General features: G+C 43.4%; 1 protein-coding gene across 1 annotated transcript in view; it reads left to right on the top strand.

Moving 5' to 3' along the window:
• SRD5A2 (steroid 5 alpha-reductase 2) overlaps positions 1 to 13,135 on the top strand; it is a 47,044-nt gene extending 33,909 nt beyond the window's left edge. Inside the window, exons 3-5 of the mRNA XM_055539078.1 lie at positions 4,705 to 4,806; positions 6,313 to 6,463; positions 12,198 to 13,135. Of these exons, the coding sequence (XP_055395053.1) occupies positions 4,705 to 4,806; positions 6,313 to 6,463; positions 12,198 to 12,264 (320 nt within the window). The 3' untranslated portion in view covers positions 12,265 to 13,135. The remainder of the gene's footprint in view (positions 1 to 4,704; positions 4,807 to 6,312; positions 6,464 to 12,197) is intronic.
• Positions 13,136 to 14,511: the final 1,376 nt, after the last annotated feature.

The raw sequence follows: 14,511 nt of genomic DNA, 5'->3' as shown, positions 1-14,511 counted from the left end.
CCCAGATAACCACAATGGTGTGATTACTCACCTAGAGCCAGACATTCTGGAATGCGAAGTCAAGTGGGCCTTAGGAAGCATCACTACAAACAAAGCTAGTGGAGGTGATGGAATTCCAGTTGAGCTCTTTCAAATCCTGAAAGATGATGCTGTGAAAGTGGTTCACTCAATATGCCAGCAAATTTGGAAAACTCAGCGGAGGCCACAGAACTGGAAAAGGTGTTTTCATTCCAATCCCAAAGAAAGGCAATGCCAAAGAATGTTCAAACTACCACACAATTGCACTCATCTCACATGCTAGTAAAGTAATGCTCAAAAATCTCCAAGCCAGGCTTCAACAGTACATGAACCATGAACTTCCAGATGTTCAAGCTGGATTTAGAAATGGCAGAGGAACCAGAGATCAAATTGCCAACATCCGTTGGATCATTGAAAAAGCAAGAGAGTTCCAGAAAAGCATCTATTTCTGCTTTATTGACTATGCCAAAGCCTTTGACTGTGTGGATCATAACAAACTGGAAAATTCTTCAAGAGATGGGAATACCAGACCACCTTACCTGCCTCCTGAGAAATCTATGGAGGTCAAGAAGCAACAGTTAGAACTGGACATGAAACAGCAGACTGGTTCCAAATCAGCAAAGAAGTATGTTTATTGTCACCCTGCTTATTTAACTTATGCAGAGTACATCATGTGAAATGTCAGGCTGGACAAGGCACAAGCTGGAATCAAGATTGCCAGGAGTAATATCAATAAGCTCAGATATGCAGATGACACCACCCTTATGGCAGAAAGAGAAGAAGAATTAAAGAGCCTCTTGATGAAAATGAAAGAGGAGAGTGAAAAAGTTGGCTTAAAACTCAGCATTCAGAAAATGAAGATCATGGCATATGGTCCCATCACTTCCTGGCAAATAGATGGGGAAACAGTGGAAAACAGTGAGAGACTTTATTTTATTGGGCTCCAAAATCACTGCAGATGGTGACTGCAGCCATGAAATTAAAAGACACTTGCTCCTTGGAAGAAAAGCTATGACCAACCTAGAAAGCATATTAAAAAGCAGAGACATTACTTTGACAACAAAGTTTCATCTAGTCAAAGCTATGGTTTTTCCAGTAGTCATGTATGGATGTGAGAGTTGGATTATAAAGTTAAGCACTGAAGAATTGATGCTTTTGAACTGTGGTGTTGGAGAAGACTCTTGAGAGTCCCTTGGACTGCAAGGAGATCCAACCACTCCATCCTAAAGGAGATCAGTCCTGAATATTCATTGGAAAGACTGATGCTGAAGCTGAAACTCCAATACTTTGGCCACCTGATGCGAAAGGTGATTCCTTGGATAAGACCCTGATGCTGGGAAAGATTGAAGGCAGGAGAAGAAGGTGACAACAGAGGATGAGATGGGTGGATGGCATCACCGACTCGATGGACCTGATTTTGAGCAAGCTCTGGGACCTTGTGATGGACAGGGGAGCATGGCGTGCTGCAGTCTATGGGGTCGCAAAGAATCGGCAGGACTAAGTGACTGAACTGAACTGAACTGTTCAGTCTTTTCAAGAAGTCAGTATTCTGAAAAAAAATAAAAGGTAGGGATCTGGGCTAGATATAAATGTCCTTAAAGGATGTAATGACCAGATGTTAGATGTGTGCCTATTTTGGACTTTGGTTTACACGAACCAGCTAGAAGCAGAGTTCTGGGAATATTGTGGAAACTGAAATATGCCAAGGTATTACATAAGATGAAGATCTCAAGGATATGCACTAAGGTGTTTATTGGCAGTAGGAACAAAGTGTCTCATTTTTCTTATTTTTGTTAATACGCATTTCATCTTCCACAAGACATATGTACTTCTTTTGTAATAAACTGACATCAGACCCTATTCTCCCCTACTTAAAACCTGCCAGTGGCTTCCTGTTGCTCTTAAAAATCCGAACTTCTCACCGTGGCCCATAGAGCCCAATGAAATTTTGAAATTATCACCCTATTCTCATCTCATTATCCCCCACCTCCTGCCATCTATCTTAAAGCATTAACTGCAGCACCTTCCTTCTGTTTCTTAGACATACTAAACCTATACTATCCTTAGGACCTTTGCATCTGTTAGTTCCTCTACCAGAAAGCTCTCCCTGCAAATACCAATCTTTGTATTCTCATTATTCAAACCATAGGGCAGATGCCAAATCTTCAGAAAAGCTTTCCCTGTTGACCTCATCTAAAGTAGAGACACCTCCTCCCCACCCCAATTCACTCTCTGTTTCCTCATCCTACTTTGATTTTCTGCTTTGTAGTGATATGTGATTTAAAATTTTTCATTATTTTAATTCATTTCTGTGTTTCTCCGCTGAAATGTAATCTCTATGAGAACAGACACCTTGACTGCTTTTCTCACTACTACATCCCTGGTGTTTAAGACAGCGCTTGGTACATAGTAAGACCTCAGCAAATGTTATTTGAATAAATGAATGAAAGAGTAAACGTGTGAATGAATCTCATATTATCCTTGTAAGATAGGTGCTATTAGATTCTACGTTTTACAGATAAGAAAACTGAGGCTCAGAGAAGTTAAGTGACTTGTTAGACATCACATCGAAGGTGCCTGCGTTTTCATTGCTGTGTGTGCTATTCCGCCCCTCTCCCATTCCCCGGTGCTCCCTCCACTGGTGTCCCTTCCCTCCAGGATAATAATCTTTTGACTGAAAGTGAAAGTGAAAGTGAAGTCGCTCAGTCGTGTCTGACTCTTTGTGACCCCATAGACTGTAGCCTACCAGGCTCCTCCGTCCATGGGATTTTCCAGGCAAGAGTACTGGAGTGGGTTGCCATTTCCTTCTCCAGAGGATCTTCCCAACCCAGGGATCGAACCTGGGTCTTCTGCATCAAGATTAAAAATGATTGTTTCATACCATAGCAAATGAGGCGAGAGTAGACGTGACTGCTTTTAATTCAACTGTTCTTGCTTTTTGCCTGTTGTAATTTGATCAGCACACATACACTTAGCTGAGAGCTGGGCTTGGGCATCTATGGCATAAGATCTAGCATACAGAGTCGTGACTCTCCTCATCTCAGACTTTTCTGTGCCTGTGAATGGGGAAGAGGAGTGTACAGTGTGAAAATCGGTTTGCTAGGTGCCAAGCTCTCTAACTACTTCCACAAGAGTAGATATATCAGTCAGTACTGCTCTGAGCAATAAGTCACAGAAAACCAACTCTTCAGTTCAGTTCAGTTCAGTTCAGTCGCTCAGCCATGTCCGACTCTTCGCGACCCCATGAACTGCAGCATACCAGGCTTCCCTGTCTATCCCCAACTCCTGGAGTTTACCCAGACTCATGTCCATTGAGTCGGTGATGCCATCCAACCATCTCATCCTCTGTCCTTCCCTTCTCCTCCTGCCCTCAATCTTTCCCAGCATCAGGGTCTTTTCAAATGAGTCAGCTCTTCGCATCAGGTGGCCAAAGTATTGGAGTTTCAGCTTCAACATCAGTCCTTCCAATGAACACCCAGGACTGATTTCCTTTAGGATGGAGTGGTTGGATCTCCTTGCAGTCCAAGGGACTCTCAAGAGTCTTCTCCAACACCACAGTTCAAAAGCATCAATTCTTCGGGGCTCAGCTTTCTTCACAGTCCAACTCTCACATCCATACATGACCACTGGAAAAACAATAGACTTGACTAGATGGACCTTTGTCAGCAAAGTAATGTCTCTGCTTTTGAAACTTTCCTTCCAAGGATTAAGCGTCTTTTAATTTCATGGCTGCAATCACCATCTGCAGTGATTTTGGAGCCTCCCAAAATAAAGTCAGCCACTGTTTCCTCTGTTTTCCCATCTATTTGCCATGAAGTGATGGGACCGGATGCCATGATCTTAGTTTTCTGAATGTTGAGCTTTAAACCAACTCTTAGTAACTTAAATAATTAAGAATTTATATTTCTCACATAACAAGTTGTCCAAAGGTAGGTGGTTTCTGCATTCCTTCAGCTGCTTCCTGGTGTCACTAAGATCCCAGGCACTTTCTGCTCCACTGTTCTGAACATATTTATCTCATGTCCTCGTGACAGCCACCACATGGTTGCAAGACATTTCCTGTAGCTCCAGGCATCACACCTAGCAACGAACGAAGAGGGAGGCACTAGAGGCACTGGTCCCACCTGCCCCCTTTATCAGAAAAGCAAAAGAGTTCCAAGGAAATCTCCAGAAATCTTTTCTTTACACCGTCTCAGCAGTACTAGGTCACAAGGCCTCTTCTCAGCCTTCCAGCCTCTAAAGTGGGGGTGGTCAAGGAGGAGGGATTCTAATTGGTGGTTAAGTTTGCTGACCATGGTTTGATTGTTTTTGAATGAGCTGAAGGCTTGCTATTTATTCATTCATTTACTTGCTTATGTACTTATGTATTTAAATGTCGGATGATGGTGGGGCTCCCTCTCCTCTCTCACTCCTCTCTATCACCTGACACTGTGCATTTTCAGTCTTTGGCCTATGAAACAGCATAGCTCTTTCATTCAAATTTGGGACCAGGGTACGTTGCTCCCTCCCTCCTTTCTTGATTTAGTAGCATTCTTAGAATTTGAGGTCAAATGCCCTTCCCTTCATTTTTTAGAAAACAATCAAACTAAACAAACAAACAAAAAAACAAACCACAAAACACTTTGATTGTGAGAAAACACCAAAAACAGCACACATTGTTAACTTCTCCCTCTCTTCTTTGCCAAGGTATCTTCTTATTCATTTTGGGAATGGGAATCAACATTCACAGTGACTATATATTGCGCCAGCTCAGGAAGCCTGGAGAAATCATCTATAGGATTCCACAAGGTAACGTCTCCCCTGCCCTCCAGATTCTCACTCTGCCTTGAGAGCCTGTCCCAGGAGTTTCACTATGAGTAACAAAAGAGAGGGCACAGATGATGCAGTCTATCCCAGCAGGTCCCTGGCTTCTCCTCCATGTCCCATCCTGCCCCACGATACATTTGCGTTCCTGGTCTGAACCTGAAAGAGCAAGAGAAGAGCCTCCAGGCAGGTTCGTGATCACGATAACCCTCAGTGTGGGGAGTGTGGGGTTTGGGGTCAGGTGGAAGTAGGCTGTCACTTGGTTGCAGTTTATCATGTGCTGTATGAGGGTTCTCCAGAGAAGCAGAACCAATTGAATTAGGCTTCCCAGGTGGCTCAATGATAAAAAAACCCACCTGCCAGTGCAGGAGACACAGGAGCACAGGGGTTTGATCCCTGGGCCTGGAAGGAGGAAATGGCAACCTCCTTGACGAGGCAATGGCAACCTACTCCAGTATTCTTGCCTGGAAAAATCTCACGGACAGAGGACCGTGGTGGGCTATAGTCATGGGGTCACAAAAGAGTTGGACATGACTGAAAACACACACACACACACAACTGATCAATAAAGAGATTTGTTATGAGGAATTGGCTCACATGACTGTGGAGGTTGAGAAAGCCCAGAATCTGCCATCTACAAGGTAGAGTCCCCAGAGAATAGGTGGTGTAATTTCTAGTTCTCAAGGCCTGAGAACTAGGAGATCTTCTGTGTAAGTTCCAGTCTGAGTGCAGGAAACCAATGTTCAGCTCAAAACCGGAGAACGAAGTCTCCCTCAGCCGATTTTTGTTTTGTTCAAGCCTCCAGAGGATTGACGCCTCTCAATCTGGGGGCTGGGCGTGGGGTGGGGAGACAATCTGCCTTACTCAGTCTGTTGACTCAACTGTTAATTTGATCCAGACACTGTCACGGACATACCCAGAAATAATGATCAATCAAGAATCTGGGCACCACATGGCCCAGTCAAGATGACACAAGAAATTAACAATCACTTGTATGTAGAGTGCTGATCCTTCCTAGGTTAGCAAATAAAGCCATATCATGCACAACCAACACATTTGTCCTCTTCAAGAAGTCTCACTAGACTTAACTAGTGAGAAGTCAGGGGGTAGCATTTGTTTATTTCCTGCCACTTGTGTGTTCTTAAAGATGTAGAGAACCATATTTACTTCATCAAAACCTAGGATGGGAAGCCTTACAAGTACAAGTGCATTTTCAGAGATAAAGGTGCAGAATATTTGAAGTTCTAACTATTCCCAAGTAACCAGGGTGTGAGGTTGACGTATAAGCAGGATGTTCTGAGGGCTACAGGAGGCCGACACTGTTTTCCCTGCTCCCCAAGAGGATTGCACCAAACTCCCCCGACTCTGAAGGCGGTCTCCAGCCCTGCATTTGACCAAGGTGCCCTTATATGTTTTGGAACAAAGCAGAGGGGTTCTCACATGGCAATAATGGAGCACAGGGGACTGACTTGTCGATTCTTCCGCACGCAGGTGGCTTGTTCACGTATGTTTCTGGAGCCAATTTCCTCGGTGAGATCATTGAATGGATCGGCTATGCCCTGGCCTCTTGGTCCCTCCCAGCACTTGCATTTGCATTTTTCTCACTTTGTTTCCTTGGGCTGCGAGCTTTTCATCATCATAGGTAAACTTTTCAATTAAGGTGGCAGCATCCACATAGCTTTCTTCTCCAAACAGGCTTTTCTTAAAACACGGACTCAGATTTAGAAACCTAAAAGATTTATTTTTAACAAGGTAAAGTTGACACAGTAACCCAGATGGGCCAATTCTGAGGTCTCAGATTTTCACTGAAGTTGGAATTGAGCTGGGTGGCAGCATCAGTGACACTTTTTACCTTCCTATGAACAAACACAATTCCACATAGACAGGGGCACTGAGGGGACTCGCGAAGCCACGTGCCTGTTGAAGAAGGCTTTCCAGAGAGGGGCACTTGGTTTCCATGTGAGGTAGTTGACCGGGCTCTGTGCCCGCCTATCAGGCTTATCTGGCGATGGCTGCTGTTTGGCTGTGGGCTACAGGTAAGAGTCAGGAGGTACAAGGGGTGCTTCAGTTCACCTCAGCCACACTCTCTAAGTGTGTTCCATGGCTGGGACCCCAGGTCACACTTTCCAGAGCTTCCCAGGCAGTTTGGATGGAGAGTCAGTGGGGAAAAGCACTAGCTCTGAACCTAGTGTGGCTGCTATCTTTAATTCTAGGTTTGGTGCTAACAGTTCAGGTAATCACAGAGCCCTGGAAACTCCAGAATTCTTTTCTTGGAGTCTACGTAATACTAGGGTTTATTCTGGTACTCTTCTCCTTCCCCTGCCCCCACCTTCTATAGATCATAACCCAGGTCATTGCTGGCTTCCTTGGAAGATCAGTTCAGTTCAGTTCAGTTGCTCAGTCGTGTCCCACTCTGCGACCCAATGAACTGCTGCACGCCAGGCTTCCCTGTCTATCACCAGCTCCCGGAGCTTGTTCAAACTCACGTCCATTGAATCAGTGATGCCATCTAACTATCTCATCCTCTGTTCTCCCCTTCTCCTCCTGCCTTCAATCTTTCCCAGCATCAGGGTCTTTTCCAATGAGTCAGTTTTTCCCATCAGGCCAAAGTATTGGAGTTCATCTTCAGCATCAGTCCTTCCAATGAATATTCAGAATTTTAGGATTGACTGGTTGGATCTCCTTGTAGTCCAAGGGAGTCTTCTCCAACACCACAGTTCAAAACCATCAATTCTTTGGTGCTCAGTTTTCTTTACAGTCCAACTTTCACATCCATACATGACTACTAGAAAAACCATAGCTTTGACTAGAAGAACCTTTGTTGGCAAAGTAATGCCTCTGTTTTTTAATATGCTGTCTAGGTTGGTCATACCTTTTCTTCCAAGGAGCAAGCGTCTTAATTTTATGGCTACAGTCACCATCTGCAGTGATTTTGGAGCCCAAGAAAATAATCTGTCACTGTTTTCCATTGTTTCCCCATCTATTTGCCAGGAAGTGATGGGACCATAAGCCATGATCTTAGTTTTCTGAATGTTGAGTTTTAAGCCAACTTTTTCATTCTCCTCCTTCACTTTCATCAAGAGCCTCTTTAGTTCTCTTTCTGTCTAAGTGTGGTGTCATCTGCATATCTGAGGTTATTGATATTTCTCCTGGCAATCTTGATTCCAGCTTGTGCCTTGTCCAGCCTGACATTTCACATGGTGTACTCTGCATATAAGTTAAATAAGCAGGGTGACAATATATGTACTTCTTTCCTGACTTGGAACCAGTTTGTTGTTCCATGTCCAGTTCTAACTGTTGCCTCTTGACCTGCATACAGATTTCTCAGGAGGCAGGTAAGGTGGTCTGGTGTTCCCATCTCTTGAAGAATTTTCCACAGTTTGTTGTGATCCACACAGTCAAAGGCTTTGGCATAGTGAATAAAGCAGAAGTAGATGTTTTTCTGGATCTCTTTTGCTTTTTTGATGATCCAACGGATGTTGGGAATTTGATTTCTGGTTCCTCTGCCACTTCGGAATCCAGCTTGAACATCTGGAAGCTCACGGTTAATGTACTGTTGAAGCCTGGCTTGGAGAATTTGGGGCATTATTTTCCTATTGTGGTGACATGAGTGCAATTGTGTGGTAGTTTGAGCATTCTTTGGCATTGCCTTTCTTTGGGATTGGAATGAAAACTGACCTTTTCCAGTCCTGTGGCCACTGCTGAGTTTTCCAAATTTGCTGGCATATTGAGTACAACACTTTCACAGCATCATCTTTTAGGATTTGAAAGAGCTCAACTGGAATTCCATCACCTCCACTAGCTTTGTTTGTAGTGATGCTTCCTAAGGCCCACTTGACTTCACATTCCAGGATGTCTGGCTCTAGGTGAGTGATCACACCATCGTGGTTATCTGGGTCATGAAGATCTTTTTTGTACAGTTCTTCTGTGTATTCTTGCCACCTCTTCTTAATATCTTCTGCTTCTGTTAGGTCCATACAATTTCTGTCCTTTATTGTGCCCATCTTTGCATGAAATGTCCCCTTGGTATCTCTAATTTTCTTGAAGAGATCTCTGGTCATTCCCCTTCTGTTGTTTTCCTCTATTTCTTTGCTCTGATCACTGAGGAAGGCTTTTTTAATCTCTCCTTGCTATTCTTTGAACTCTGCATTCAGATGGGTATATCTTTCCTTTTCTCCTTTGCCTTTAGCTTCTTTTCTTTTCTCAGCTATTTGTAAGCCCTCCTCAGACAACCATTTTGCCTTTTTGCATTTCTTTTTCTTGGGGATGGTCTTGATCCCTGCCTTTTGTACAATGTCACAAACCTCCATCCGTAGTTCTTCAGGCACTCTATCAGATCTAATCCCTTGAATCTATTTGTCACATCTACTCTATAATCATAAGGAATTTGACTGAGGTCATTCCTGAATGGTCTAGTGGTTTTCCCTACTTTCTTCAATTTAAGTCTGAATTTTTCAGTAAGGAGTTCATGATCTGAGCCACAGTGAGCTCCGGGTCTTGTTTTTGCTGACTGTATAGAGCTTCTCCATCTTTGGCTGAAAAGAATATAATCAATCTGATTTTGGTGTTGACCATCTGGTGATGTTCACATGTAGAGTTTTCTCTTATGCTGTTGGAACAGAGGGTTTGCTCTGACCAGTGCGTTCAGTTGCAAAACTGTGTTAGCCTTTGCCCTGCTTCATTCCGTATTCCAAGGCCAAATTCGCCTATTACTCCAGATATTTTTTGACTTCCTACTTTTGCATTCCAGTCCCCTATAATGAAAAGGACATCTTTTTTGGGGTGTTAGTTCTAGAAGGTCTTGAAGGTCTTCATAGAACCGTTCAACTTCAACTTCTTCAGCATTACTTGTTGGGGCATAGACTTGGATTACTGTGATATTGAATGGTTTGCCTTGGAAATTAACAGAGATCATTCTGTCGTTTTTGAGATTATACCCAAGAACTGCATTTCGGGCTCTTTTGTTGTCTATGATGGCTACTCCATTTCTTCTAAGGGATACTTGCTCACAGTAGTAGATATAATGGTCATCTGAATTCACCCATTCCAGTCCATTTTAGTTCACTGATTCCTAAACTGTCAATGTTCACTCTTGCCATCTCCTGTTTGACCACTTCCAATTTACCTTGATTCATGGACCTAACATTCCAGGTTCCTATGCAATGTTGTTCTTTACAGCATCGGACTTTACTTCCATCACCAGTCACATCCACAACTGGGTGGTGTTTTTGCTTTAGGTCTGTCTCTTCATTCTTTCTGTGTTTATTTCTCCTGGGAAGATAGGGTCATCCATTCAGTGTGATACCTGTGTGGGACACTTTCAGGACTGTGTCATCTGCTGGGGAATTCTGGGAACTGCAGGAGATAGACCCTTCTGTGGACAGAGGAGCCTGGCAGGCTATAGTTCATAGGGTCACAAGAATTGGACATGACTGAAGAGACTTAGCCTTCACCTACTGGTCTAGCCTAAAGCTTTACCAGCTTCCACCTCCCTCCAAATCCCTGCACCTGTGATAGGGTGGGGAAAAAAAGTTAAGTATCACTGAAAGTGAAAGGAATACATACTAAATTGCTATCAGGCTTTAAAGACAAGTTTCAGATCCCTTTTCTGAAATGGGGCTAGAGGAAAGAGAAAGCCTGTTGTTCCTGGACACATGGTGGGGCGGGGAGTGGGGAGGATGCCCAAAGGGAGAACAGGCTTGGAATCAGGACCCTGAAGCAAACCCTTAGGCTCCTGCATAGGCATTTTAGTCCAGCTAATGATCAATTTCATAGTCTTGAAGGCTTAACTAAGAATGGGTTCTTTTCCTTGGAATTTTTTTGCTTGGAATGGGATTTATGCAGAGACCTTCTAAAAATGAATGAAACAGCAACTCTCCTCATGACTTATTTCTACCCCCTCCTGGGCTTGGTAGAGAAGGGCACCAGTGGGGTCCCCAGCCTGGAAGGGGGTCAGTGAAATAATTCTGCCCCATTCAGGTAGGCCTGTTACCCGTCCTGTAAGGACAGGGCAGCAGTCAGTAGAAGACTGATGAGTATGGACTGTGCTGGGCCTGGTCAGGGGAGGCAGCAGTTCTACCAGAGGGTTCTAGCTAGTGCAGCAACAAAATCCAAACTGAAGCCCTGTCCTGCTGTGTTGACTGCTTCAGAGGGACGGCTGGAGGGCGTCATTTTTATAAGGTTAATTGGGGTTTGTGAAAGGCAGCTCAGCAGACCCCACATCACTGCATGGAAAGCCAGCCAACTCCTGTGACATATTAACACTGTTTGCCATTTCAAACTATGATAGGTGAACAGAGTGTATCAGTTTAATGATACGTGAACAGAGTGTATCAGTTTAATTATAGCTTAAGAGCTACCAGCTTCAACTAGTTAAGAGAGCAGCCTGGTCACTTAAAGAGAAAGCCATTTTTACAAGATGTGTTAGTCTCCCTTGACTGCCCAAAGAGGAACTAACTGAGTGGCTTAAAGAACAGAAATGTATTCTCTTGCAGTTCTGGAGGCAGAAGTCTGAAATCAAGGTGTGGGAGGACTACACTCTCTCTGAAGGCTCAAGAGAAGAATCCTTCCTTGTCTCTTCCTAGCTTCTGGCAGTGGCCGGCATTCCTTGGTGTTTGTGGCTTGTAGCTGCATCCCCGTCATCCCTGCCTCTGTCTTCACAAGGCTTTCCCCCACTGTGTGTCTGTCTCTGTGTGTCTTCTTCCCCTTCTCGTGAGAACACCAGTCATATTGGATTAAGGGCCCACCCTGCTCCAGTACAACCTTATCTTAATAAATTATATCTGCAATGACCCTATTTTCAAAATAAGGTCACCTTCTCAGGTACTGGAAGTTAGAACTTCAGCCTATGTTTTAGGGGACACACAATTCAATAGACAATACAAAGTAACATTTCTTTTTTCTTTTGGCATTCCCCCAGGCCTTGTGAAGGGATATTTTACCTGGGAACCTGACCATTTCTCTAGAGTTAACCTTGACCATGCTTTTTGTGATCTCTGGTTCCTGTATGCCTCAGTTGAATCCACCGAGTACTTCTTTCTGGCTATTATATATTCTTTACTGGGTAAAATATACATAACGAAATTTCTCATTTTAACCATATTAAATATATAACTCAGTGGCATCAGGTACGCTCATCATGTGGTACAGCCACTACTGCTGGTCTCTGGCTATTGTTTTTTATTTCCCAACATAAGAAGCTTCAACATTTGCAAGAGATAGGATGCTGGAGGAAGAAAATAGACAGATGGCCACCTGGAAAAGTCAGGCCCCGAATAACTGCAGGCTGATTTGTAACACGGACTTCAAACAGATCAAACGTCAACCAGTGACCGCTGCTTGATTGTATTTATAATCATTCCTCTTTTGTCTTTTAGATTCTACCTCAAGATGTTTGATGACTACCCCAAGTCTCGAAGAGCCCTCATTCCATTCATCTTTTAAAGAAACCAAAGAACAAGGGAACAAAACTCCCACGATCCTGTTGAAAACCATCAAGCTGCTGAGCCTGTAACTTTTAAAGTCCTACTGTGTATGTGTAATAGTAGCGTGGTGTCCTGACAGCTGGCCTGAGGAGTCTGCATGGGCCCCCCTAGTGTCTCCTCCCAACCCCCTGGGGGTCTCTCTGCTGCTCTCCTGTTGAAGAATAAGGCCCCACCTTTTAATGCAGAGATATCTGCTTCTTAGCTCTTCCTCCTAGAAAGTGCAAACTTTCCTATGTTTTTTTTTTTTGACTGACCCAAGTACATGTGGCTTTATACCTACTCTATATCAGTGTTAAGACTTTCTGCAGTCGAGAAAGCTTTGAGTTGAGGGCATTGCTTATAGAATTTATTAAAGGTACACATTTGACTCCTATACAAATTAGCAGCAATTTAAATTCTGAAGCTGCACAGACCCAGAGCAATTCTCCTCCCAAATGAAAACCTACTCACCTCTCCCTTTTCCTTAGTTAATTATGAAAGATGTGAAATGATTAAGTAGACTTTGAGCAGAGGAGCCCTCTCTTCATTCTGCTGAAAATGCAATAATACATTGAACCCATTTCAAATTTGTGTGTTGTCTTAGTGCCTCTGTCTTCCTGAAGATTTCACAGTTCCCATTAGAAATATTATACATAGGCTAACACAGATAACTGGTGTGGATTTTATCAAAGGTCAGGTTTTAATGACCACAAAGAAGAAGAGATGCCTCTGGTTGACCACAGAGGGCGAGAGAAAGTATTTTACATGTAGACTGCAAACTCTCATGTTTTTGGAAACTGGTGTGTGTATGTTCTTAGTTTCTCAGTCATGTCTCTTTGTGACCCCATGAACTATAGCCCTCCAGACTCTGTCCATGGAGATTCTTCAGGCAAGAATACTGGAATGGGTTGCCATACCCTTCTCCAGGGGATCTTCCCAACCCAGGAACTGAACCCAGGTCTCCTGCATTGCAGGCAGATTCTTTACCATCTGAGCCACCAGAGAAGCCCTGGAAACTGGTGAAAATAGCCAAATAATGAGTGTCAGACAATGGAAAGTACCGAATTAGAGTGTATGCTGTTTCCCCTGACCAGATGTGTACGGTGATGGTGAAGCATCTCAGAAGCACCCAGCATCTCTTCCCTTCCAGAGTTTCTGCACCACAGTCCCCAGGATGTGTTCAAGAAGGAATCCCCAAGAGGTGCCTTGAACCTCAGTGCTTAGAAGTCCTGGGAGACGAGGCTGGAATTCACAACCAGAGGGACACCTCTAGGCAGACAACCTGCTTTGTTTGGCCCCAACAGTGTTTTACACATAGTTTGGTTTTCTTTTTCTTTTTACATTAAAAGTTTCGAAAATTTAAAAATTAGGAGGTTTCTTCATTTTCCAGGTTCTTTTAGAACATTAGAGAATCTGGGCCAGTGGACCCTGCCAAGAACTGGGACTGGTCAGCTGGTAGACATCAGAATTTGCAACCTCAGTGGAGGGGGTCACCTTCAAGTGGATGCTGAAACTTTGGGCTCTCTAAGGAAGGGACTGAACCCTCCTAATCAGAATGCATGATGATATTTATCTCTATAGGTCTAGGTTTGTGTCCAGCATTGGTAATCTTTAGCAAATCTCTGAGCAGTGAGCACCAGTTTCATCAGATGTAGTGCTAAGTGCAGAAATTCACTAGATAAAATACACTCAAAAGATCTGAAGATGTATATGACTGAAAAATACAAATTGTAATCATTTATATACATGTTTTGCTGTTTAAATGACTCTCGAATTATGGATAAGTAATTTTTTAAAATTAAAAGACCCCCAAACTTATATTTTCATAAGGTGTTGAGCTGTGTTTGTTCCCTTTTATTCTGTTTTTTTTTTTTTTTCCCCCTGAGTGTTGCTTCCTTTCTTTCCTTCTCTATTTTGCCAACTTGAAATTCAGGGCCCTGAGCTGAAAAGAAAAGAGAAATATGACTTATAGAGCTTGTCAACCACAGCTTAGAACTCCAGGCAGGTGCAATAAAGGTGCAGGAGAATGTACTAAGGCTGGATGCCCCTCCAAGTGTTCAGGAATACACAGAGGAGTGGGGAAACCACACCCAGTGAAATCAGTCTTAAGGTGTAGGTTGGCCTCTGTGAAATGACTTCCGGTTCTCTCTGTGACACTTAAAACTGCCTTTATGAGATCCTTTATCTTATTACTATATATAATACCCAGACCAGTCCTTGATTTGTA

The sequence above is a fragment of the Bubalus kerabau genome, chromosome 11, assembly GCF_029407905.1.
Source record: "Bubalus kerabau isolate K-KA32 ecotype Philippines breed swamp buffalo chromosome 11, PCC_UOA_SB_1v2, whole genome shotgun sequence".
Lineage (NCBI taxonomy): Eukaryota > Metazoa > Chordata > Mammalia > Artiodactyla > Bovidae > Bubalus > Bubalus kerabau.
The sequence above is the reverse complement of the archived record's forward strand: the minus strand, read 5'-3'. Positions and strand labels throughout refer to the sequence as shown.